Here is a 27491-nt window from a genome sequence, read left to right as displayed (position 1 = left end):
TTAAGCAGTGCCATGTACAAAACTACATAGGGGCCAAAAGCAACATACAGTTTACTTTTAGAATGTTCTAAAGTAGGGGGTTATTGCCCATTTCTACTCATCTGGAGAAATTGATAATCTCCCTCTTTAAAAATACTAGTACTGATTGATTTGTTAAGCCATTTCAGTGGTTTGTCACACACTGCAGTGGTAGGGGATTAAAGTCACACTCAGACCCATATTGGCTAAAGAACAGCTTCAGTGGTACTCTTTGGAAATTAAAAAATTCTTGTGGACTAAATTCTCAAAGAAATACAATTAGATTTGGTACAATATAACCAACATGCATTAGCCATACATGCAATAACTATATAAATATTCTGAAATAATGATACCAGATTTTCAATCTGAATTTTATTATTAACAGACTTGCACATTTACACTACAGATAGTTTCTCAGTAAACAGAATAGGAGTGCAAGTACAACTTTGAAAAATAAACAAAAAATGCATTAAGATGTCAATTTTATAAATGATTCCTAATTACTGACAGAAAATAAACCTTTTCATTGCTCCCAACAATAATGTCAGATCTGATGATGATCCCCAGGATATCTCCAAACCACTAAATTTATATTGACTTTGAATTTATTTACTTGATGTGGTCTGGGGACTGTAAAACTGAAGATTGGAGTGCAAATAAAATTGGAAATATTCCCCAGCAGCAAGTCCGTCTAAAGTTAAAGCTTGGCTTATGTCAGTGAAGTTGAATAATGAATGAATTGCATTTGTACATTCCTGGGTCTGGGCATAGCAAGTCCAATATTGGACCATGTATAACATGTTTTGAACTGACCGACGTGATTCATTATTGAAACTCCATTAACAACACTGCTTTCATGTCCTTTAACTTAGTTAATACTTCAATTCTTTGAGAATGAAAATTATGTTCTGTAATGTCAGCATTGCCTTCTAGAAGTGGAAGAGAGCATCAATGGCTTCACCTCAATGATTGAAAAGACTGTAAAGGTACATAACAGTTTGGAACAGTGGAATCCATGTACATAGCTTATAAAAATATGTACAAGATGTAATTAAACGGCTAATGGAGTGCTGGCCTTGATATTATACCCAGAACTCAGACAGCAGTATCTTGAGGATAGATATACTGGTGTTTGAGCTCAGATATCACTATCCACACTACACTTTTTCAAAGGATTACCGTAATTACAGGCTGACATTTTTGAATTTTGAAGATATACTAGAAGGTCATGTTTCAAAATTTAGAATGACTTCCAGAATACAAAGTATGGCAAAAAAAATAGAAGGCCCTTCCACAAACAGCAACTGACTCTGGGTCATTTATTTAAAATCATCTTATGTGAAACTAGAAAGTGCATGTATATGGAACTGGATCAGAGATCAATCACGATCTCCAGGTTCAAGGAACTAAATGGCCGCATTACACCAGACTGAGCTTCACTTTGCTTGATAGTTTCAAATGTAAGCAAAGCCTGACTTTCCACTTTTACTTGCCTATAATTTTAATTCAATTACAAGTTTTCAATTTTTAAAATTCAAATTTTAATAAACTAATTGTTCAAATATTCCAAACTAAATTCACACATACAATTTTGAAAGAATATGTTTCTTCTGTGTGCACATGAACAAATCTCTCCAGTTACAGTTTGAGTTCACTTGGCATCGGCTCTCCTTTTAGACCAGCCAGGATGTTGTTGGCTGCCAGTACAGACATGGTGTTTCTAGTTGTGTAAGTGGCACTTCCAATGTGAGGCAGTATAACTGAAAGGAAATCATCACAACGTGAGCTTTCAAGTTTACACCACGAGATTTATATTATACCAGGTCATTAAAAGGTTCTTTACAGTAATTACACTTTATTAGAATTACTGAAATATACAAAAAAAATGCTATTGAGACCAGCATATCCCTGACAGTGGGGGAAAAAATCTGTTAATCCCATTTTATTGCATATTGTGGTACTTAATGGGGAGAGAATTCAAAGTTCTGAGATGCAACAGGACTTGGGAGTCCTCGTACAGGATACCTTTAAGGTTAACCTCCAGGTTGAGTCAGTGGTGAAGAAGGTGAATGCAATGTTGGCATTCATTTCTAGAGGAATAGAGTACAGGAGCAGGGATGTGATGTTGAGGCTCTATAAGGCACTGGTAAGACCTCACTTGGAATACTGTGTGCAGTTTTGGGCTCCTTATTTAAGAAAGGATGTGCTGACATTGGAGAGGGTTCAGATAAGATTCACTAGAATGATTCCAGGAATGAGAGGGTTAACATATGAGGAACGTTTGACCGCTCTTGGACTGTACTCCTTGGAGTTTAGAAGAATAAGCGGGAACCTCAGAAACATTTCGAATGTTGAAAGGCATGGACAGAGTGGATGTGGCAAAGTTGTTTCCCATGGTGGGGGAGTCTAGTACGAGAGGACATGACTTGAGGATTGCAGGGCGCCCATCCAGAACAGAGATGTGAAAAAAAAATTTTAGCCAAAGGGTGGTGAATCTATGGAATTAGTTGCCATGGGTGGCAGTGGAGGCCAAGTCACTGGGTGTATTTAAGGCAGAGATTGATAGGTATCTGAGTAGTCAGGGCATCAAAGGTTATGGTGAGAAGGCGGGGGAATGGGACTAAAGGGGAGATCAGATCAGCTCATGATGAAATGGCGGAGCAGACTCGATGGGCCAAATGGCCGACTTCTGCTCCTTATGGTCTATGGTCTTTGGTCTTAATGTAGTCATCCAAGTACTACTTAAAGATGGTAACACACACAAAATGCTGGTAGAACACAGCAGGCTAGGCAGCATCTATAGGGAGAAGCGCTGTCGATGTTTCGGGCCGAGACCCTTCGTCAGGAGGGTGGTTGTTTGTTGTTTTGTTGTTTGAATTTCCAGCATGCAGATTTCCTCGTGTTTGCTACTTAAAGATGATAATGGTTTCTGCATCCATCAACCATTTAGGAGCTCTAGGCCTTTAACATCTGGATAAATGAAATCCCCCGAGATTGTGCTCTAAACAATCTTCCAATTACATTACATTATTGGCCTCTCTGTTGGATAAAATAAATCTGGTCTGCCTTTATTGGACTCTATATTAAACCTTCCTTCAGTCATCTTTGCTCCAAATACATGGAGCAATGTTCGTTTAGAATGGAGATGAGGAATTTATTTAGCCAGGGATTCTGTGGAGATCATTGCCTCAGCAGGCAGAGGTTGGTAGATTCTTGATTGGTCAAGGAGAAGGCAGGAGAATGGGGCTGAGGGGGAAAATGCAGAGCAGACTCAATGGGCCAAATGGCCTAATTCTGTCCTACGTCTTGTGGTCTTAATTACTCTGGTGTTGGTCAGTGGCAGGAATATCAGTGTAGAGTTGAAAAGCAAATGAGAGGGAATAGATTACAAAGAAAACAAATGGTAGAATGAGACTGAGATTGTACTGAGAGCTAGAATAGACTTGATGCTCTGAATGGCCTTACATATCTTCAGAAAATAAGAGAAATATTTGTGTCTTAATCATTAAGGGAAGTATATGTACATTTTTCTAGATGCCTTCCCCAGCTGCCTTCAGGCATGTACATATAAAACATCAACATTCCTCGTGTGTACCTTGTCACTTCTCAACAAGCTATTTACTGTGTTCTATTGCCTCATTAGCTCTGCACCTGTCTATTCCCTCACATTTTCCAGTCAAATTTATTTGTCATTTTTCTGTCCACTTGCTCAATCCATTGAGATTTTCCTGCAGTTTACATACAGCTTACCGTCTATCTTGCAGCATGTCTGTGTCACGTGCAAACATAATTACATCCCGAGAGCAAGGTGAACATGGAAGAAAAATATACTGGCAAAAATGGCCACAATTAAAAAAGTATGTTGTCCATATTAAGGTAACTTTCACTATGTTCATGTGGATGATTGCCCATGTAAGTTCAAATAACATTAATTAAAATTTACCGCAGTTTTTCAGTGACAACAGAGGATGATTGGTGGGCAATGGCTCTGGATCAGTGACATCCATTCCTGCTGCAGCAATCTGTCCAGTGGTCAAAGCCTTGTAAAGATCATCCTGGTTTACCATTGCTCCCCTGTAGGGCAGAGAAATCATCAGAAATAGAGGCTGTGTTTTAGGGAAAGCTTCCAGTTTGGCCAGATTTGTATGTTTTCTCTGTGGCTTTACAGTCAGAATAATAATTATTTCTCATACTGGTCAGTGTCAGGGTTTCCCCTTCTATTTTAACCAACATTTTGCCACTCACTGATGTGTAGTTGCATGTTAGATACATTCATTAACTTCAACCACTCATTTTGTTCTCTGTCAAGTACTGACTTTTAGTGGCACACAGTCTGTCACTACCTTTTGGATAGTGATTCTTAAGCTGTTGAGGGGGAGGTCATTAAAGAAAGTCTAGATTTGACTACACCTGTATGCTGTAGAAGGCATTTCTAGCAGCTGACAGTATAGTGAACAGAAACCTTTGATGAATGTTCCCTGTCTCCAGCAGTGTTCTAAGTAACAGCTTTGTCATTCTCTCCTGCACCAAGATTAGCTAATTCAGAATGTACAAGCCATAGGGGTGTTAACACTAAAGTAGAAACTCAAAGATCAATACTGCCATGGCATGTTCTGAGACTTAAAGGGACAAGACATTTATGGCAAGAGTTTGTAAATCAAAACTTGAACTCCAGTGGTTCAATTTATGTCACTTACTGCTGCAAACAAGTATCCAACAAATATAGAATCACTATAATATGACACATGAGGCCATTCAGCCCATTGTGCTGTGCTGGACTAAATGAAATGTGTTTATTTCACTTGTGCATTCATGGTTATTATCTGCTCTTAGTAGATTACAGCTACTTGAGTAATTATTAATGGAGAGAGGGTTTCCATCTCCTTGACCCTTCTAGCAATCAGTCTCAGCCTCTCACAGTCTCATGTCTATCCCAACTCTATTCTAATCTTGCCAGGAATTAATTTAAAGTTCCATCTATTTGTTACCACTCCCTTTGCTATGGGAAATAGACCATTCATGTTCAGCTGTCTCCTCTGTCCCAATGAAAACTATTTCTTCATAGCCAGTTCTTCCATGTAAACATAACTCCCAGCTCTGATAATATCCATATAAATGTTATCCATATGCTCTCAAAGTCCTTCCTATAAAGAACTCTAGCTTTGGCCAAAGCAATGTATTATACAAGATTATTAACGGCATTACATCACTTTTCAGGAGCGCACAGTCCACTGATAACTCCCTAGCTTAGGATTTCAATCACACTGCCAATTTTTGTATCATCAAACCTCTTAACAGTTTTCCCTACACTGAACTAAATTACAAATACCAATTGCTTAACCTTCATACTAGGGCAGCACCTATTTGCCTCAAATAGGTTTATAGGGATTACCAGATGAAACAGACTGAAGTCTTTCTGACATTTTGTTGGTCTCACGATAGAATAACAGTGGACACTGTGGACTAATGACAACAAACGATTTCTCAATTATCCTGTCCAGATGTGAGCTGAGATAAACCCGTAGCAGAGACCATAGTGAAAAACACAGGAGATGGACACTCAGTGAATGAATGTTTCTGCAGATCAACTTTGAACAGGAAATTGTCCTTAAAAAACTAAATACACAGTGCTGTAAAGATGCCTTTAAATTAGCTTCTGTGATAAAGACATGAGAGTATTATGCAGAGCTGGGCCATTTTGTCATTGACCTACCTGCTGGTGTTAACAAATACTGCTGTCTTCTTCATTTTGGAAAACAGGTCCATGTTACACATTCCCTTGGTTTCAGGACTGAAGGAACACGATATAACAATGAAGTCTGATTCTTCAGCCAATTCATTCAGAGGCACTGTGAAAGATGGGCCACAGATTCATTTGTGATATTCAGTATCCTTTACCAGGATTACATAAAATTGGACATTGTTTCCTGCAATTAACTTCTTGTTCAGTTTGTATTATGCAATACATCGACGGCACACCAATAATCTAACGGTGAAATGAAGAAAGGAAAGCTCCATCACTAAATTTAATGAGCTTTGGACTAGCCAACATTATCTAAAAGAGGAAATGCAGTAATAAGATGGCAAGAGGAACATACCACAAGAAGCCCTTCAAAGTAGCGTAAAAGAGAAAGTAAACACACTTTTAACAAGTATTGCTCAAATCTCTAAATTTGAAGCTACAGGAGGGTACGGTACACTTGATGGTCACGTTTTCCCCGCAACAGACATACATAAATCCACAAAATGGCTCTCCAATCGGGCTACTCTCTGCAAATTAGGTTGACTATGATTAGGAAAGCATGCAATGTTTAGCTATTTGGAATGAGTTTCCTTTGCCTAAGGCAAAGTATCCATTACCAGTGGCTCTCATTACTGTGTCTATAAAAAGTGCTCAGCTCCCCGCCCCCCATGCAAGTTTTCATGCTTAATTGTTTTACAACTTTGAATCACAGTGGATTTAATTTGGCTTTTTTTGACATGATCAACAGAAGAAGACTTTCGTGTCAAAGTGAAACCAGATCTCTACAAAGTGATCTAAATTAATTAAAAATATAAAACAGAAAATAATTGATTGCATAAGTATTCACCCCTTCAAGTCAGTATTTAGTAAAGCGCCTTTGGCAGCAATTACAGCCTTGAGTTTGTGCGGGAAGTTTTTTTCATCAGCTTTGCAAATCTGAACACTGCAATCTTTCCCCGTTCTTCTTTACAAAATTGCTCAAGCTCTGTCAGATTGCATGGGGATCGTGAGTGAACAGCACTTTTCAAGTATAGCCACAAATTCTCAGTTGGATTGAGATCTGGGCTCTGACTTGGCCACTCTAGGACATTAACTTTGTTGTTTTTAAGCCATTCCTGTGTAGCCTTGAATTTATGCTTGGAGTCATTTTCTTGCTGGAAAACAAATCTCCTGAGTCACAGTTCTCTTGCAGACTGCATCAGGTTTTCCTCCAGGATTTCCCTGTATTTTGCTGCATTCATTTTACCCTCTACCTTCACAAGCCTGCCAGGGCCTGCTGCAGTGAAGCATCCCCACAGCATGATGCAGCCACTACCATGCTTCACAGTAGGGATGATGTGTTTTTGAAGATGTGCGGTGTTTGGCTTACACCAAACATAGCGATTAGTCTGATGGCCAAAAAGCTCAATTTTGGTTTCATTAGACCATAGAAACCTTTTCCAGCTGACTTCAGAGTCTCCCACATGCCTTCTGGCAAACTCAAGCTGAGACTTCATGTGAGTTTTTTTCAACAGTGGCTTTCTCTTTGCAACTTTCCCATCAAGCTGAGACTGATGAAGCACCCAGGCAACAGTTGTTGTATCAGACACAAACTGCTGGAGGAACTCAGCTGGCCTGCTGTTCCTCCAACATTTTATGTGTGTAGCTCCGACTTCAAGCATCTGCAGATTTTCTCTCATTTGTAAAGGTGGTTGTATGCACTGTCTCTCCCATCTCAGCCACTAATGCTTGTAATTCCTCCAGAGTTATCATAGGTCTCTTTGTGGCCTCACTCACTAGTCCCCTTCTTGCATGGTCATTCAGTTTTTTGAGGACGGCCTGCTCTAGGCAGATATACAACTCTGCCATTGTCTTGATTGACTTAACAGTACTCTAGGGGATATTCAGTGACTTGGAAATTTTCTTATATCCATCTCCTGACTTATGCTTTTCAATAATCTTTTAGTGGAGATGCTTGGAGAATTCTTTTGTCACCACAGTGTAGTTTTTGCCAGGATACTGACTCACCAGCAGGTAGACCTTCCAGATCGAGGTGTATTTTTACTACACTCAATTGAAACACCTTGACTGCACACAGGTCTGCAAAAACAGATCTCCATTTAACTAATTATGTGACTTCTAAAACCAATTGGCTGCACCAATTGGTGTATTTTAAGGGGGGGGGGGTGTGAATACTTATGCATTCAATTATTTTGTGTTTTATATTTGTAAATAATTTAGATTGCGTACTTCGTAGAGATCTCTTTTCACTTTGACACAAAAGAGTCTTTTTCTATTAATAAGTGTCAAAAGAGCCAAATTAAATCTGCTGTGATTCAATGTTGTAATACAATAAGACATGAAAACTTCCAAGGGAGGGGGTGAATACTTCTTATAGGCGCTGTATAAACAATCAAGTCAGATTCCTGAGGACAGAAGGCTATTTGGCTTAAAGAACTTCACCCTTACTGGTAACTATGGTTACTGGAATTTTGAAACCTCTTGGGGAGTTTTGGCATGGGATAGGATCTCATTATCCAAGTAACTGATTTGTCTTAACAAATATTAGGATTGTAGTGAGGAGGAAGTGTTTCTACAAATGTATCTGTCCAACACTGGAAGAAATTGAGAATCTGTGTGAGATGTAATCCCTAAAACACAAGTGAGTGGCAAGATCTTGGATAAAGTAGAAAGGGAAATCCTGACAGATGCAAATATGAGTTGTAATTAGCTTAAAACTAGTGGAGACGTTACAATTCAAAGCCATGAGGCTGATTTGAACTTCCCAGACTGCTTCTTACCATATTCACCATGTATTTTGGCAGCAGCTTCTGGCCTTGGCTGTCGTCCGGTATATAGGAATCTCTTCACTCCAAATGGCATCAGTCTCTGAGCAATTGCAAGGCCTAAAACAAAACAGTGCTTGAAACAAAAGCTACAACACACCTTACCATCAGAGATGTAATTGTAATGCAGACAACCATAGTTACCAAGTTACATAGAGAAAGCTCAGAAAATTAAATAACACATTATAGTTTCAAGGATAAACATCAGGAATATTGCCTCTGTGTTTAAAACCGACCCTAGGATTTGAATTATACAACGAGGGGGTTGAGGGTTAGGATCTGTGCCAATGACCATTAACTGTGTCAGGCTACATTGTCTAATCAGGTCTTAAATTTAGTTAATCAGTGGGATTAGAAGAGAAGAACAGTTGACAAAAAGGACTCGTCTCCCTGGAGCACAGACTTGTTGTACATCACTCTGAGCTGTCAGTGCTTTGTGGAAAAAGTAGGCAGTTCACCTTATTGTCAGAATTTATCATGTGTTTTGCATACAACCTCTTCCTGAAAGCAGTCCACAGTTAGAACTGAAAGGTAAGTGTTGAAACCCAAAAGTGATGAGGACATACAGCATCTTGTGAACTTTCCTCTCCACGCAGATCGTAACTGGCCTTCTGAACATCTCTTAACAGTTTCTAGTACTGCTTGAGGTTTTCAGCATTTGCAAATATTTGGCTGGGGGAAGGAACGAGATGGGATGATTTATAAAGAAAGGTGTCATCAGGGTATTATATCCTTTAAACCCCATCAGCTGAACAGAGAGTTCATCACATAACAAAATGCTGGATGAACTCAGCAAGTCAGACAGCATCTGTAGAGGGGAATAAACAGTCAATGTTTTGGCTTCCCAGTATCTGCATCTGTAGAATCTTTAAGTCCTCATGCACCTCACTGCCCAAGAATTCACTCCACAGACAGGATAGTCAATTTCTATTTCTGAAGCAACTGCACTTCAGGGATACAATTTTCCTACCACTGTATAACCTAAAATCATAACAATGCACTAAAGTTCTACCAAATATATAAATTCACACACATCATTTAGTAAAGTCTTTGGTTATTTATGAGGGGTGATTGATAAGTTTGTGGCCTAAGGTAGAAGGAGTCAATTTTAGAAAACCTTAGCACATTTATTTTTCCTATATTTACACACAGTCCAGCAGTCGTGGAGCATACGGATCCCTTCTTTGTAGAAGTCGGCGTCTTGGACCTTCAGAAAGTGGTCCACAGCTGGGGTGATTGTTAAGTTCATGGCCTAAGGTAGAAGGAGATGAGTTATACAGCTCTCATTACATGTACATGCAGTTCAACTCTGAGTGATAATGCAGAAAGTTTGAAGTTAGTAACTTCTGTGGTATTTCTGTTTCAGATAATTGAAAATTGCAAGTAAGCACTGTCTGAGAAAACAGACATCGGCCTTCGTGCAGTCATCCGCTACCTCGGTCTCAAGGGCTTATCACCCAAGGAGGTCCACGGGGACATGGTGGCAACACTAGGGGAGGGTGAAAAATAAATGTGCTAGGTTTTCTAAAATTGTCTCCTTCTGCCTTAGGCCACAAACTCATCAATCACCCCTCGTAGTAACTAAAAGCTAAGCTAGAGAAAAAAAAGTGTCTGGACAAAGTTTCAAGCAGCGTAAGGATACTAAACACTAACCATAAAATGTTTTTACTCAACAACTGAATAATTCTGCATTTTTTTTTACAACATGCAAGATAGTTGAACCTATGACCTCAGAAAACATTTTCTGGGTGTACCTATTCTTCCTAGACCCACTATTCCCACGGTGCTTCCGGCCAATCCATGGCCACACATCCATTGGGGCTTCCACGCAGTCCATCCTCCACTGAAAGAGACAAACACACTCGTGAGCCCCTGAGAATAACCAATCCGACTTCCCAATAACACTGCACTTCCTCTGACCGCCACTTACTTTTTAACTTCTTCTGCTGCTTCCATCAATCGGCGAGACGTTGCCAGGAGTAACGCCACGGTGAGTTCAGCAGTGGAGTCAGTCAGAACATCAGGAGTGTAGCCCACACGGACTCCCCTTCGCACAGAGGAAAACGTTAGAACTGCTCAAGTAACCAGAGGGCATAAATGCACGGCAGCTAGGAAAAGCAAATAGAACACTATCTAATGATAAGGGGTGCATTACTGGATCGGGAAGTATTGTCAAAGCAGAGTTCAAATACTCTTTGTGAAGAATCTGATAAGCCACAAACAGTGACAAAGTGAAGAAAGTCACCGTGCAGCACTGTAGATGTGTTCAGATCTCCAGGTAACCTTACACTACTACATGAGACCTGACCACAAGTCTGTGCCAACTCCTCTGCTCTGATGGCAGGCTTTGAAACTCTGCACAAAAGAATAACCTTGGAATGACATTTTGAATTACAAAATTCTGGCGTGCTTGATGGTCGTGTGGATGCAGCGACTCATTACATTGTTCTGGTTGGTGTGTTACTGCTTTTCTATCATTTTTACTCTCACTTCCTGACCTGCTGTAGCCACCTCTAATCCATTACCTATGAAACTGGCGATTCAGGAACAACTAGCAAAAATAAAAAGACTATCTCACTCAGGAAAGGGGAAAGGATTTTGGAGCAATATGATGAAAAGTGCCAGACAAACAGTTTGTAACAGAGTATTGATCCAAGATTGACATTATAGAATACTATAGGGTAGTGCAAATCTTCATACTCCCATCTGGAACCATTATTTGACAGAACCACACAGCATTTCCTGTTCTGGGAGGTTTAAGGAGCCAAACATCAGGCTGTTTTACTCCTCACCTCATCTGTTACTCTAACCAAAAAATAAAGCCAACAGTGTCATAAATCTAAGCTGGATGAGAATTAGTTTCAGAAGGTGAATAAGATAGCTTGCAGCTGATTGCTTCCAAGACTGGAACTTCGCTTACAGATATTAGGAGCCACTTTAACCTGTGAATCTCTCAGGTTTCAGTCTGTGACACTACCATCAATACATACTGGTTGCTTCAATTACAAAATCAGTGGGCTGGATGTGACAGAAATATTGCGAATGCTGGAAATTTTCAGCAGGTCAGGGAGTTAACATTTCAAGTCAATGACCTTCTGCCAAAAATGGGAAAAATTATGAAAAAAGACAGGATTTGACATGCAGAGGAAGAATATAAAGGGAAAGAAAGAGAAGGCAGGAAAGATGAAGTTTAAAAAAAAGGGTAGTACAAGGTAAGTGAGCATGGCAATTTGACAATAGCAAAAAAGCATCCCACCTCCTGCCCGTCACTTCCACTGGAAGGATGTGACACACACACTGTCTGATTCTAAGGCTCGGTAACAGTATGACTTTGCTCATTTTCATCTGCAACAATAAAAAGCTGTTTTACCGGTTTTGAATTTCTCCCAGCGAGAGATGGTCAAATCCAACAGACAATGTGCTGATAACTTTCAAACTTGGCCCTGTAACACAGTGAGAACAGACCCCTCAGATGCACACCACAATCTTAGCCATTCACCAGCACCTCTCTGGCAGGCAGCAGACCGACCCTGCTGCTGGGAAGTCATGGGAGCTGCACAAGCATTATCATTCCTACCGTTTCTGGCATTTCCTTGGGAAAAAAAGAACTGCCCGCAAATTCTTCCTTAAGGGAAGAAAAACCGGAATAATTGTCATTTAATCATTGGGTTAAGCACATCCATTACTGTTCTGCTGAAGACGTAGATAGATTATTACAGGCATTTTTATGGACTATTAAACTCGGATAAAAGATGTTACTTGTTGTGTATTTAATATTTCAATATTTAAATAATATTGTAAATATATTGTTTGAGTATTCTTTTTGTTTAAATAATTCATTACGCCTTGTAAAAGTATTCAGCCTCTAACCAACTGTTCTCAAGAGTATTACAAACAGGAATTTTGATCAATTTAACTGGGAATATTTATTTGTGAATCACATGTTCCTTTTCTCCCCCACAGTAGAGCCCAAAAAACAGGGAAAATTGTAAAGCATGGAAAACTAAAAATTTGAGAACTGAAATGTTGGTAGTTCAAAAGCATTAATTCCCCTTTGCTCAGTACCTAGTTGAACCACCTCCCCCAGCTATTACAGCCAGTTGTCTTTTTGGACAAGTCTCTATTAGTTTTGTGTAACGAGATGGAGCCAGATTTACCCATTCCTCCCTGCAAATCTGTTTAACCTCTACCAGGTTAGTTAGGGAGCTGCAGTGGACAGCAATCTTGAGGTCTTGCCAGAGATGTTTGATTGAGTTAAGGTCAGGACTCTGACTGGGCCACTCAAGGACATTAATTTTCTTTATTTGAAGCTGCTCCATGGTTGATCTGACAGTGTGCTTTCGGTCATTAGAAACATAGAAAATATGCAGCACAATACAGGCCCTTTGGCCCACAAAGCTGTGCCAAACATGCCCCTACCTTAGGACTACCTAGGGTTACCCACAGCCCTCTATTTTTCTAAGCTCCATGTACCTATCCAGGAGTCTCTTAAAAGGTCCTATCGTATCCACCTCCATCACCGTCGCCGGCAGCCCATTCCACGCACTCCCCACTCTCTGCGTAAAAAACTTACCCCTGACATCTACTCTGTACCTACAAAGCACCTTAAAACTGTGCCCTCTTGTGCTAGCCATTTCAGTCCTGGAAAAAAGCTTCTGACTATCCACACGATCAATACCTCTCATCATCTTATACACCTCTATCAGGTCACCTCTCGTCCTTCTGTCGCTCCAAGGAGAAAAGGCCGCGTTCACTCAACCTTTTCTCATAAGGCATGCTCCCCAATCCAGGTAACATCCTTGTAAATCTCCTCTGCAACCTTTCTATGGTTTCCACATCCTTCCTGTAGTGAGGTGACCAGAATTGAGCACAGTACTCCAAGTGGAGCCTGACCAGGGTCCTATAGAGCTGCAACATTACCTCTTCGCTCTTAAAACTCAATCCCACAATTGATGAAGGCCAATGCACCGTATGCTTTCTTAACCACAGAGTTAACCTGCGCAGCAGCTTTGAGTGTCCTATGGACTCGGACCCCAACAACCCTCTGATCCTCCACATTACCAAGAGTCTTACCATTATATTCTGCCATCATATTTGACCTACCAAAATGAACCACCTCACACTTACCTGGGTTGAACGCCATCTGCCACTTCTCAGCCTACTTTTGCATCCTATCGATGTCCCGCTGTAATCTCTGACAGCCCTCCACACTATCCACAATACCCCAAACCTTTGTGTCATCAGCAAACTTACTAACCCATCACAACACTTCCTCATCCAGGTCATTTATAAAAATCACGAATAGTAGGGGTCCCAGAACAGATCCCTGAGGCACACCATGGGTCACCGACCTCCATGCAGAATATGACCCATCTACAACCACTCTTTGCCTTCTGTGAGCAAGCCAGTTCTGGGTCCACAAAGCAATGTCCCCTTGGATCCCATACCACCCTACTTTCTCTATAAGCCTTGCATGGGGTACCATGTCAAATGCCTTGTTGAAATCCATATACACTACATCTACTGCTCTACTTTCATCAATGTATTTAGTCACATCCTCAAAAAATTCAATCAGGCTCGTAAGGCACAACCTGCCTTTAACAAAGCCATGCTGACTATTTCTAATCATATTATGCCTCCCCAAATGTTAATAAATCCTGCCTCTCAGGATCTTCTCCATCAACTTACCAACTACTGAAGTAAGACTCACTAGTCTATAATTTCCTGGGCTATCTCTACTCCCTTTCTTGAATAAGGGAACAACATCTGCAACCTTCCAATCCTCCAGAACCTCTCCAGTCTCCATTGATGATGCAAAAATCACCGCCAGAGGCTCAGCAATCTCCTCCCTTGCCTCCCACAGTAGCCTGGAGAACATCTCAACTGGTCCCGGTGACTTATCCAACTTGATGTTTTCCAAAAGCTCCAGCACATTCTCTTTCTAAATATCTACATGCTCAAGCTTTTCAGTTCACTGTAAGTCATCCCTACAATCACCAAGATCCTTTTCTGTAGTGAATACTGAAGCAGAGTATTCATTAAGTACCTCCGGTTCCATACACACTTTTCCATTGTCACTCTTGATTGGTCCTATTCTCTCACGTCTTATCCTCTTGCTCTTCACATATTTGTAGAATGCCTTGGGGTTTTCCTTAATCCTGTCTACCAAGCCTTCTCATGGTCCCTTATGGCTCTCCTAATTTCTTTCTTAAGCTCGGTGCTGCTAGCCTTATAATCTTCTAGATTTCTATCATTACCTAGTTTTTTTGTACCTTTCATCAGCTCTTTTTTTTCTTGACCAGATTACAACAGCCTTTGTACACCTCAGTTCCTGTACCCTACCATCCTTTCCCTGTCTCATTGGAATGTACCCATGCAGAACTCCACACAAATATCCCCTGAACATTTGTCACGTTTCTTCCGTACATTTCCGAGAACATCTGTTCCCAATTTATGCTTCCAAGTTCCTGCCTGATAGCCTCATATTTCCCCTTACTCCAATTAAATGCTTTTCTAACTTGTCTGTTCCTATCCCTCTCCAATGTTATGGTAAAGGAGATAGCATTGTGATCACTGTCTCCAAAATGCTCTCTCACTGAGAGATGAACCTCCTCCCCAGTTTAAAGCTTTCTGGCAGAGGCTTGCAGGTTTTTTAAATCCAGAATCTCTCTGTATTTAGCAGCATTCATTGTACCATCAGTCCTGATCAGATTTCCAGTTTCTGCTGCTAAAAAGCATCCCCATAATATGATGCTACCTTCACCATACTCTACAGTAGGGACAGAGTTACTTGACCAATGTGCAGTATTAGATTTACGCCACATGTACTGCTTAGTGTTGAGGCCAAAAAGTTCCACTTTATTCTCTCCATCCACAAGACCTTCTTCCACATCTCTACTGTATCTTCTAAGTGACGCGTTGCAAAGTCTTTACAGAAAAGGATATGATTTCTTTTAGCCAGGGTTTCTTCCTTGCCACTTTTACATAAATACCCTTTTTGTGCAAGGTCTTAGAGACTGTGGAGCTATGAACGTTATCTCCAGTTGCAGCCAATGACTTCTGCAGCTCACTCACAGTGACCGTTGGTGTCACAGTAACCACTCTTACAAGTGCTTTTTTCTCTGGCAACTAAGTTTCCAGGGGTGGCCTGACCTAGGTAGTGTGGCTGTAGTTACATATTTTTTCCACTTTTCACAATAGACTGCACTGAGCTCCAAGATATGTGCTATGTCTTTAAGGTGATCTTGTACCGTTCCCCAGATTTATGCTGCTCTGTTATCATCTCCCTGACTATCTTGAATGTATTTTTGTCTTCATTTTGGTCTGTTGGACCTTACAGAGAGGGGATATTTATTCAGGTGATCCTTCAATTTTCTACATCAACAAATTGGATGACTTGGTATGGTAATATTTAGTATTTCACCTGAGGAAAGTTAGCATAGTAATTACAAAGGGGATGAACAATTTTGATTATCAATTTTTAGTAAATTGTTGACAATTTTTGGAATTTTTCTTTTGATTTGACATGATGCACAGTATTTAGTAGATTAGCTCAAAAGTCCTACTTCAATATATCTTAAGTTTAGAAAATGAGTAAAATATGAAAGTAGTTGTGGGGGCTGAATACTTTTTAAAGACACAAAGTATATGAATGGCAAATGTCATTACACCATGTGATGGGTGTGCGCCTCACTAAAATAGAAGGGAACTAAACTCACACACCTCCCGGCTCTGTGTTTTTCTTTCAATTAGTTTTATGTTTCAGAGTTACAACAGTAAGTACTGGGTGATAACAATAATAAATTTAAAGAAGCAGAAATGCCTGACTACATCAGAAAGATAAACGTGTTTGATTCCACAAGAGATGACAGGAACACGTGCGAGTTGAGCAGTATTTTAAAGCAAAAGGAGGTCTGAGTGCCACTGGTGCTTCGAACTGCTCCATCCAAACCAGCTGAAATGAGCTTTGCTGATATCATTGTTGATGGCAGAATGCTTTAGGTTTCATAAGTGGAACCAAAAGCAAGGGGAGTCCATTTCAACTGAACTGAAGAGCTTGTCAGAGCAGTGACGGGCTCAATGATGCACTGAGAGATAATTTAGTTTGTGGAATCTCACAAATAAAGCAGTCAAAAATGGCTCCTAACTGAAGCACAATTCACATTTAAAAGAGCCAGCTGAAATTGCTGTATCAATGGACACCACAGCCAGAGACAGAACTGAATTGCAGTCGGGAAAGAAAGTGAGTGTGAACAAAAATGCAGTGTTGAAGCAGAAACCGGCCTGGCCAGATAAATTGTTACTGTTTAGCAGGAGATCACTTACACCAGATCAATGCAGGTTTAAAGGTGAAACTTGCAGAAAATGCTACAACATAGCACACGTACAAAGAGCTTGTTAGGCAGACAAAAATAAATGGAGAGCACAAGAAAGAGAGAAACATAAAAAGTCAAGTTGCAGTTTCAAAAAGCGCACCAATCTGCACGCTGTTGATGAAAATCTGATCATGGTGAGAGTGACACAGCACTGGGCATCCTTGAGATTTACAATGAGAAAACTAACAATATGGCTTACATCAGAAGTGAACAGCAAATTAAATAAAATGGAATTGGACTCTGGCTCAGCTCCACAAAATGAGTTTGAACAGCATTTCAAAGATACTGAAGCAGATATCTAACTGAGAACTCATACTGGAAAAAAGGTAACTTCTGTGGGAATGAAATTCATAACTGTGAAATACAACAGCCAACAAGTCACAACAGGAGGGCAGCATTATGGCAGAGTGATTAGCTGAGACAACTACAACTTGACTGGAAATCCATCCACCATTTGCAGAACACATCCCCTGTAATAGATTAAATGGAAGCAAATACAGGAAGGTACCAGATGATGCCACAACAGTGTTCAAGGGAGACACTGGAAAACTTAAAACGTACCAAAAGTAATACAGCACATTGCCAAATGAAAATGCCACTCCCAAGTGTTACAAAACTGTCTGGTTACTGATACCATCCGTGATAAAGTAGCCAGTGAGCTAGATCTAAAGGGGAAAACTTTCCAAGATTAATTGAACCTCATGGACACCACCAATGGCCCCAGTAGCCAAGAAGAATGATTATCAGGATCTGTGGTGATTTTAAGGTCACCATCAACCCAGTACTCAAAGTGGATCAATACCCTCTGCCCAGGATAGAGGATATATTTGCAAACCTTTCTGGAGAAAAACACTTAAGCAAGTGGGCTTGGCTGAGACTCACCTACAGATGGAGATGGAAGAATCGAAGAGTTTCTCAGCATAAACACTCACAAAGGGCTTTATTGTTAGAATAGGCTTATGTTTGGAGTAGCCTCTGCACCTGCACTCGGGCAGAAAGCTACGGACCAGGTGCTGCAAGGCTGTCCAGACTCTGGGTGACATCATCATTACCGATAAGGATGGCAAGGAACATCCCTAAAATCGCGAGACGGTGTTAAAAAGTTTAGAAGATTATGGGCTCAGAGCATGATGCAACAAGTGTGGATTCTTTAAACCAAGCATCACTTACTGTGGTCACACCATTGATGCACAAGATTACACAAGTGTGCTGAAAAAATTCAAGCAGTGGTGGATCCCCAAGGCCAAAGGACATCTCACAGTTGCAGTACTTTTTAGGATTTGTCAATTACCATAACAGGTTCCTGCCAAACCTGGCTACTGTGCCCCACCTCTTGAACTCATTACCATAGATGGGGAACAAATGGTAATGGACAAAGCAGTGTGAGGTGGCTTTCCAATGGGCAAAGGAAATGGTGACGTCAGACACTGTACTCACACATTCTGATCAGTGAAGCTTGCCTGTGACGCCTCTCCTTATGGTACAGGTGTAGTCATGTCCCATGTTATGAGCCTTTGCATCACGTTTCCTTACTGCCATAGAGAAAATTCATGCACAGGTTGACAGAGAGGCCTTGAGTCTGGCCTGGGGTATAAAATGTTTCAACCAGTACTTGCACTGATCATCAACCACTACTGTCCATTTTCAATCCACAGAACCAGCACAAATGCAGACATGGACCCTGCTTCTTGGAAGACAAATGTACAAGAGAGAATTTGAGAGGAGAACTGACCATGGAAATGCTGATGGGCTGTTTAGTTATCATTGGAAAAGGAAATAACAAAAAAAAATTACAATTAACAAAAGAGGACACTCCCCTTGACGTATTTTCCCTAATGAAAATCAAATTCACTATTACAGCAGAGATGGTCCAAAGGGAAATCAGAAAAGACCCCACACTCTCAGGTCTACATGGCAACCCAAAATGGCCGGATTGTGCAACAGAAACTCCAGATCCCCCATTTGTACCAGCGCTGTGATGAATTTGCCCTTGACAGGGGTTAGAGGAGCCACATGCCAGTTATCCAGGTGAGGTTAAAATTAACGTGTTGAAGGAGCCACATGCCGGTTATCCAGGTGAGGTTAAAATTAACGTGTTGAAGGAGCCACATGCCGGTTATCCAGGTGAGGTTAAAATTAACGTGTTGAAGGAGCCACATGCCGGTTATCCAGGTGAGGTTAAAATTAACGTGTTGAAGGAGCCACATGCCGGTTATCCAGGTGAGGTTAAAATTAACGTGTTGAAGGAGCCACATGCCGGTTATCCAGGTGAGGTTAAAATTAACGTGTTGAAGGAGCCACATGCCGGTTATCCAGGTGAGGTTAAAATTAACATGTTGACTCAAAGCTTTGTCTGGTGTCCTGGGATAGATCAACAGATTGAGCAGCTCGCCTTGCACCGTATGGGATGCCAACGTGTCCAGAAGATGCCAAGAACAGAGCCTCTCCATCCCCAGGAATGCCCTGCATTGCCCTGGCAAAGGATTCATGTGGGTTTTGTCAGACCATTCATGGGCTCAAGTTCCTTGGTAGTACTGGATGCAGCTACAGAGTGGTTGGAAGTGTTCCCAGTAGCCTCCACTACAGCTTCACTCACTGAGAAGAGAAGCCTTTTCGCAGGGACTGGTGTTCTAGACACCAGTCAGTAACAATGGATCACAGTTTCAGTCATTTCTGAAAATGAATGGAATAAGACATATTACATCTGCACCATACCACCCAGCTACAAATGGCTTGGCAGAAAGTTTTGTCGTCCAGAGCCTAGAGAACGCACTGTGAGCAATGTCAACAGAACACATGACACTGACACTGAACCACAAGCTCACCAATCTCCTCCTTGCATTTTGCAACACAGCACATTCCACAACCAACTACTTAATAGCTATGCTGTTCCTGGGTTGTCCCTTGCACTCATGCTTGGATCTCCTCAAACCCAGTTCCAGAAGGACTATGCAGGACAAACACCTGAGACAAATTGAGGGCTCCTCAAACAAGGAGGTTCAATGTTTCACTCCTGGACAAACAGTCCTGGGGAGGGACTAACAGAAGTGTTCAAAAGTAGGCACTTGGAAAGATTAAGGAGAGAACTGGACCACTCTCCTCAGTAGAGGTCGCATCCGATGTCACCTGGAGACGACACACTGATCAGTTGAGGAGAGCAAAGTCAATTGTTAGAGAAGAGAGGTGTCCATCGGGAAAGACTTCATCACGCTGGAGTAAGGAATCCTCCACAGCGATTAAATCTTTAGGCCTGAATGGGACAATTTAAAATTTACTATATATTTGAATTGAGATGCTTTCTATATTAAGTTGGTTTTATAGCTAAGCTGGGAAGTGTTTTCAGAAATACTGTAAATATATTGTTTAAGCATTCTTTGTTGCTTACATAATTCATTTAGGATAATATGTAAAACTATGTAAATAGCATACGTCATTAAGTCACCATGTTCTATGTGCGCACCTCACTGAAAATAAAATGAAATTAACCATACACACCCCAACCTCCATGTTTTTCTTTCAATTAGTTTTATGTTTTGGAGTTACAAAGCATAACATTACTCTCCTGTGCAAACCCCAAGTTCCACTCTGCGACACAACTGCAGTGGTATACCTGCCGCCTGCAAAACCTCGCTGTCGATCTTGTCCGTCAACATACAGTAGAGGCCGTGAGCCCCTGCAACTCCCTTCAGCAGCTCGTTCTTGGGAATGGGCTCGTCCGAGTCCCACTGCTGAATGCTGCAGCTGAAACACAGCAGAGGGAGAAAGTCAAAAGGCCACATCCCTTTGTTAAGGGAACACTCAAAATGCTGCTCCCAAAAACGGCAAACTGAATCTCACATTAACTGGCAGGTAAGATCTTAGTCTGACACTATAATACTGGAGAGTGGAGAGTTCTGTTTACGCCCAGCATCAGAGGCCTATGATGTCACATAGCGTACATAAAGTAACTTCAGATCTCCTTGGGACACCTCAATTGCTGCTTAAAAGACCACAGGAGAGAAGGGATTGGTATATCAAGCTGAATCATACAGCCTACATCTGCCTTTTCTCTTGATGCAAGGCTGATCCCTCATTCCTGACAGGTTTCTGCCAACACTGGACAGGGATGGAGCTGCAGGACTAATTCAGCCTGATGAATTTTAACAGCTCAGCTTGTGAGGGGGTTTTAAACATCTTTGGTAAACCAAGTCTTAAATTAATAATATAAATGTTAACAAAAATGCTTAATGATCAATTTCATTAAAACACATTAAACAATTAACAAAAAGATAACAAATAAAGGAGTTAATTTTGTCAGCAGGGACAGCGGCTCTGTTCTGAGGAAGAGATCAATACACCTCTGCCAGCCACCCCTGACAGACAGCTGGAGGTAGAAAGTGTATATGGACCCTTTCCTGAGTACAGCGACATCTGGTCTTTATCCAGTCTTGCCCGCCGCACTGAGTCACCCACACACCGTGTCCGAGGTGCCCTGGGCTGACAGCCGATCGCCAGCCGGCAGTCTGACTCAGCACCTACCCCTGACTGGTGTGACAATGAAACACAACTCAACATGCCAGCTTTTGGTGGTGGTGTCCCAATATCTCATTGTGTTGTCTTTATTATTAGAAAAAAGTTTAAATTACCTAATTTAGCAAGCTCCTAAAGAGCTGTTTCCATGAGTCAAATATTTCACAAAAAAGTAAAACTACCCCAACGAGATTAAGGTAAATGATTATACAATTTATTTTGGATACAGAGGATTATTAGGACATGGAATGCCAAACCATAAAACAGAAATTTGATAAATGTTTGAAGAAGGTTTCAGAGGACTGGCACTGACTAGTCAGGCTAAATGGTCTACCAAAGTTCAACCAAATTACTTAAATAATTGGAACAGCTAAGCTTTAATGTAAACACTTTTGGGAATAAACTTGTACAAAGTTTGCAGTCTATTCATCAAACCAGTGATTTAAGAATGAAAAACATTTTGACTTTATTATAACCTTAACTAAGAGCAGAAAATGCTGCCTATACCTCACAAGTTGGGGAGCATCTGTGGAAAGGAGAACAGAATCAATGGCCGACCTTTCGTGGATGAGAAACAGCACTGCTTTCCTCCCACATTCCAAGGACACGTGGAATTGGTCAACTGATCACACTAAACTGCTCCCAGGAATGTAGGTGAACAGTAACATTTTGGGGGAGTTGATGGGACGGTAGACAAAATCTAAAGGGATTAATGTCCACCTCCAATGGGATCCCACCACCAACCACATTTTCCCTCTGACTCACTTTCTGCTTTCCGCAGTGGTCACTCCCTACGTGACTCCCTTGTCCATTCGTCCCTCCCCACTGATCTCCCTCCTGGCACTTATCCTTGAAAAGCAGAACAATGGCTACACCTCCTCCCTCCCTACCATTCAGGGCCCCAAACAATCCTTCCAGGTGAGACTACACTTCATCTGTGAGTCTGTTGGGGTCATATACTATACCTGGTGCTCCTGGTATGGCCTCCTGTATATCGGTGATACCCAATGTAGATTGGGAGACCACTTCGCCGAGCGTCTACGCTCCGTCCACCCGAACAAGCGGGATCTCCCAATGGCTATCCATTTCAATTCTACTTCCAATTCCCATTCTGACATGTCAATCCCTGGCCTTCTCCACTGTCATGATGAGGCCACACTCAGGTTGGAAGAACTGGCATGAACATTGATTTCTCAAACGTCTGGTAATGCCCCCCACCTCCTCCCTTCACCCCCCCTTTCCCTCTAACACCTTATCTCCTTATCACCTCTTGACTGTACTTTTTTCCACAGATGCTGCCTGGCTTGCTGAGTTCCTCCAGCATTTTGTGTGTGTTGCTCAGATTTCTAGCATCTGCAGATTCTGTCGTGTGGGATGGATGTAAGGTTACTGTAACTGTGATGTAAGTGTGAGGTGGTTCATTTTAGTAGGTCAAATATGATGACAGAATATAGTATTAATGGTAAGGCTCTTGGCAGTGTGGAGGATCAGAGGGATCTTGGGGTCCAAGTCCATAGGACGCTCAAAGCTGCTGCACAGGTTGACACTGTGGTTAAGAAGACATACGGTGTATTGGCCTTCATCAATCGTTGGATTGAGTTTAGGAGTTGAGAGGTAATGTTACAGCTAAATAGGACCCTGGTCAGACCCCACTTGGAGTACTGTGCTCAGTTCTGGTCACCTCACTACAGGAAGGATGTGGAAACCATAGAAAGGGTGCAGAGGAGATTTACAAGGATGTTGCTGGATTGGGGAGCATGCCTTATGAGAATAGGTTGAGTGAACTTGGCCTTTTCTCCTTGGAGCGACGGAGGATGAGAGGTGACCTGATAGAGGTGTATAAGATGATAAGAGGCGTTGATCATGTGGAGAGTCAGAGGTTTTTTCCCAGGGCTGAAATGGCTAGCACAAGAGGGCACAGTTTTAAGATGCTGGGGAGTAGGTACAGAGATGTTAGGGGTAAGTTTTTTTACACAGAGAGTTATGAGTGTGTGGAATGGGCTGCTGGCAACGGTGGTTGAGGTGGATATGATAGAGTCTTTTAAGAGACTCCTGGACAGGTATATGGAGCTCAGAAAAATAGAGGGCTACGAGTAACCCTGCATAATTTCTAGGGTAGGGACATGTTTGGCACAGCTTTGTGGGCCGAAGGGCCTGTATTGTGCTGTAGGTTTTCTATGTTTCTAACTAAGTATCTGATTGTGTGTGTGTGTGTGTGTGTGTGTGTGTGTGTGTGTGTGTGTGTGTGTGTGTGTGTGTGTGTGTGTGTGTGTGTGTGTGTGTGTGTGTGTGTGTGTGAGTGCTGTCTGTCTGAGAGAGTGAGTGAGAATCTCTCTCTCTCTGTGGCCCAGAGGCCGTGCTTCCATTGTGTACGACTCAATCTGTTCAGATGCTTCCTGACCTCCCATGAATATCCAGGATTTTTTTTAATTATAGATTTACAATATTCTTTTTTCATTTTCCAATTTACTGAAAGTCTTGAAGATCAAGAAAAAAGAAAAAGATTGATAAAAATGATAAACGTGCTTCAAGCTTTGCAGGGGGAAGTGCACTGGAGAGAGCAGATGACAGAATGTTTGCTCGTCACTGTGGTGAATCACAAGGAGAGTCTGAACTGAGAAAATCTCAGTTCACTCCGTTTTATTCCAAGATGCTATTCAAAATGTAAATTGGATTATGACTGGAAATTGATATCAGGAAATAAGAATGCTGTATATCTGAAAGAGAAACCAAAACATTGAGTGTAACCACAGAAATAATTTTCATTGAAAGGGAACTTTAAAATTCTTATCCAATGCAAACAAATACACCACCAGAACGCACCATCAACAATGTCAGGTGTCTCTTAATAGCTGTGTATTATTCCCAAGAGGAGTCAGACTGCAGTTCATTGTTCACATTAGAGCCCCACTCTCTGCGTACATACATCAGTGCAGGAAAAGGCCACTCAAGAAACCCATGTCTGCGGCAATCTGAACCAATCCCATCTGCCTGCACATGATGTGTATTCCTCAATACTCTGCCTGTCCAAGTGTCTGTCTAGATACTTCTTAAACACTGTTATTGTATCTGCCCCTCCCTGCCACGCTGAGTTTAAAAAGAACTTGCCTCTTCAAACATTGCCCCTCTCACCTTAACACTATGCCCCCTAGTATATGACACAGTCTACCCCAAGAAAGAAACTATCTACCCTATGTTTGCCTCTTCTACCTACTATTTTAGACTTTTCTATCAGTCTGGCCCTTGGCCTCTAACACTCCAGTAAAACAGATGAATTTGTTCACCCTTTCCTTACAGCACGCACTGTCTAATCCAGGCGATCCTCTCCAAACCCTGCCCTACCTCCTGCCTGTAAGGTGGCAACTACAACACTCCACACGTGGCTTAACTGCTGAACTTCTCGACTACCGAGGCCCTGACCGGTGCAGACAAATAGGCTGCACATGCTCCTTACCACTTCCAGGAGCGAAGGAATCACACCTCAACTTCATCCGACCTCGCAAACTGCTACACCTCCCACTCATTTGTTGTAATTCCCCTTCCGCCTTGTGGAGCATCAGACGGCAACCCTGCCGTTTCATTAACCTGACCTGTTTCTTACGAGACCAAGTTACGCTCAACCCAGCACGGATAGAGAGCATGCAAGGACCCAGCTGGATTCACCCACTCACCTCGAGATCTGGTGCTGATAACATTACATCACCAGCTGGCTATACACCTCCCATCAGCCTGGATTAAATTCAATCTGCCATTTCTCCGCCAAAATTTCTGACCAATCTATAGCCTGCTGTACTAGACCATAACATATCGGAGCATCTGGCCCATTACTACTGGTCTGCTATTTCATTATGGCTGACGCATTTCCCCCTCAGCCCAATGTCCTGTCTCTCCCCCCCCCCATCAGTACCCTGACTAATCAAAAGCCTCTGCCTTAAATATACCCAGTGATTTGGCCTCCACAGCTGCCTGTGGAACGAATTTCTCAGATTCGCCACTTTTTGGCTAAAGAAATTCCTCACCTCCATTCTAAATGGAGGTTCCTCTATTCTGAGGCCTCCCCACCACAGGAAACCATCTCTCCACATTCACTCTATCAAGGCCTTTCAACAAACAACAAAGTGCTGGTGGAACGCAGCAGGTCAGGCAGCATCTATCTGTCGATGTTTCCGGCCAAGACCCTTCGTCAGGGTCAGCGTCCTGACGAAGGGTCTCGGCCCGAAATGTCGACAGTGCTTCTCCCTATAGATGCTGCCTGGCCTGCTGTGTTCCACCAGCATTTTGTGTGTGTTGCTTGAATTTCCAACATCTGCAGATTTCCTCGTGTTTGCCTTTCAACAAACGATAGGTTTTCCTAAGCTCTCCCCGCACCCCACTCATTCTTCTGAATTTTAGTGAGTGCAGCCCAGGGCCATCAAACGCTTTTCATAAGACAAACCTTTCAACCCCGGAATCACTTTCATGAACCCTCTCCAATGTCAGCACGTCCTTTCTAAGATATGGGGCCCGAAACTGCTCACTATACTCCAAATGTGGTCTGACCGATACCTTATAATAACTCAGCATAACATCACTGCTTTTGTATTCTAGTCCTCTCGAAATGAATGCCAACGTAGCATTCCTCACCATCTACTCAACCTTTACGAATCTTACACAAAGACCAGATATCCCTTTTGAATTCTCTCCCCATTTAGAAAAGTGTACGTTTTACAAACTTGTTTAGACACTCTCCCGGCGCGGCAGACAACTTTCAGAATGTGCAACAGTGCAGAGTGCTAATGGACTATCTCCGTACTCTTACCGCAGAGAGACAGGGCCCACTCACTGAAACTGCATCAATCCCGCAAGGGGCCGGACAAGGTCCCGTCACGCCAGTACGGAGCTTTATTCTCGCACCGAGGCCGGACAAGGTCCCGTCAAGCCAGTACGGAGCTTTATTCTCGCACCGAGGCCGGACAAGGTCCCGTCACGCCAGTACGGAGCTTTATTCTCGCACCGAGGCCGGACAAGGTCCCGTCACGCCAGTACGGAGCTTTATTCTCGCACCGAGGCCGGACAAGGTCCCGTCACGCCAGTACGGAGCTTTATTCTCGCACCGAGGCCGGACAAGGTCCCGTCACGCCAGTACGGAGCTTTATTCTCGCACCGAGGCCGGACAAGGTCCCGTCACGCCAGTACGGAGCTTTATTCTCGCACCGAGGCCGGACAAGGTCCCGTCACGCCAGTACGGAGCTTTATTCTCGCACCGAGGCCGGACAAGGTCCCGTCACGCCAGTACGGAGCTTTATTCTCGCACCGAGGCCGGACAAGGTCCCGTCACGCCAGTACGGAGCTTTATTCTCGCACCGAGGTCACACCCTGCATGAACTCCACTTTAAATGTTATTTTCCCCCAGAACCCCGGCGGACCCTCACGCATGCCTCAGCCATCGCTAAGAACTCACATTCCGGACTCGGTCAGTATCTTCAATCCGTCCTGCGGGATTCGACGGGTCACGAACACCTTCATCTGCTTCGCCGCCGCCTTCATCTTCGCCAACGGCCTAACACTTTGGACAGTGGCCGCCCCCTGGCGGCGAACGCGGGCACTGCAACCGGCCCTGGCGGGGAGCCGCCTCACTGCAAAAGGCTCGGCTCAAGGCCGCCCCCTGGCGGCGAGTGGCAGTGTGACGAGACAGCGCCGTGCCCGCTGCTGCCATCTAGTGAGAGAGGAAAGCTCGGCAGGCAGCATCTGTAGCAAGAGAAAGAGCCATCGAAAGGTATCACAGCCCTGCCAACTCCCGCAATTTATTTTTCCTAATTTTCATTTACTGGTGAAAGAGGGAGTTGCATTATCAGAAATGGAAAGGAAAACCTGCAATGGAATAATGAAAGACACGTATGCCAGACTGACTCAGAGTTTGCTGAATTAATTAATTTTGATGCTCGTGGACTTCAGTTAATGCCTACAGAAATGGAAAAGGTTTATGGAGATCTGGTACAAATCCAAAGTCATTAGTTTCTATGTCATTACTTGCCCTAT

At 42.5% G+C, this 27491-nt stretch overlaps 1 protein-coding gene across 1 annotated transcript; it reads right to left on the bottom strand.

Annotated features, from left to right (window-relative positions):
* Nucleotides 1-378: 378 nt before the first annotated feature.
* LOC140713659 (glyoxylate reductase/hydroxypyruvate reductase-like) lies at nt 379-27064 on the bottom strand. The gene is made up of 9 exons (XM_073024031.1): nt 26914-27064; nt 20575-20705; nt 11960-12032; nt 10520-10636; nt 10344-10432; nt 8545-8649; nt 5735-5870; nt 3965-4095; nt 379-1781 (listed from the first exon to the last, which is right to left on the bottom strand). The coding sequence occupies exons 1-9, from the start codon at nt 26997-26999 to the stop codon at nt 1660-1662; spliced, it is 990 nt and encodes a 329-aa protein (XP_072880132.1). The 5' UTR covers nt 27000-27064; the 3' UTR covers nt 379-1659.
* Between the last annotated feature and the right edge of the window lie 427 nt (nt 27065-27491).

The sequence above is a fragment of the Hemitrygon akajei genome, chromosome 2 (assembly GCF_048418815.1).
Source record: "Hemitrygon akajei chromosome 2, sHemAka1.3, whole genome shotgun sequence".
NCBI lineage: Eukaryota > Metazoa > Chordata > Chondrichthyes > Myliobatiformes > Dasyatidae > Hemitrygon > Hemitrygon akajei.
The sequence above is the reverse complement of the archived record's forward strand: the minus strand, read 5'-3'. Positions and strand labels throughout refer to the sequence as shown.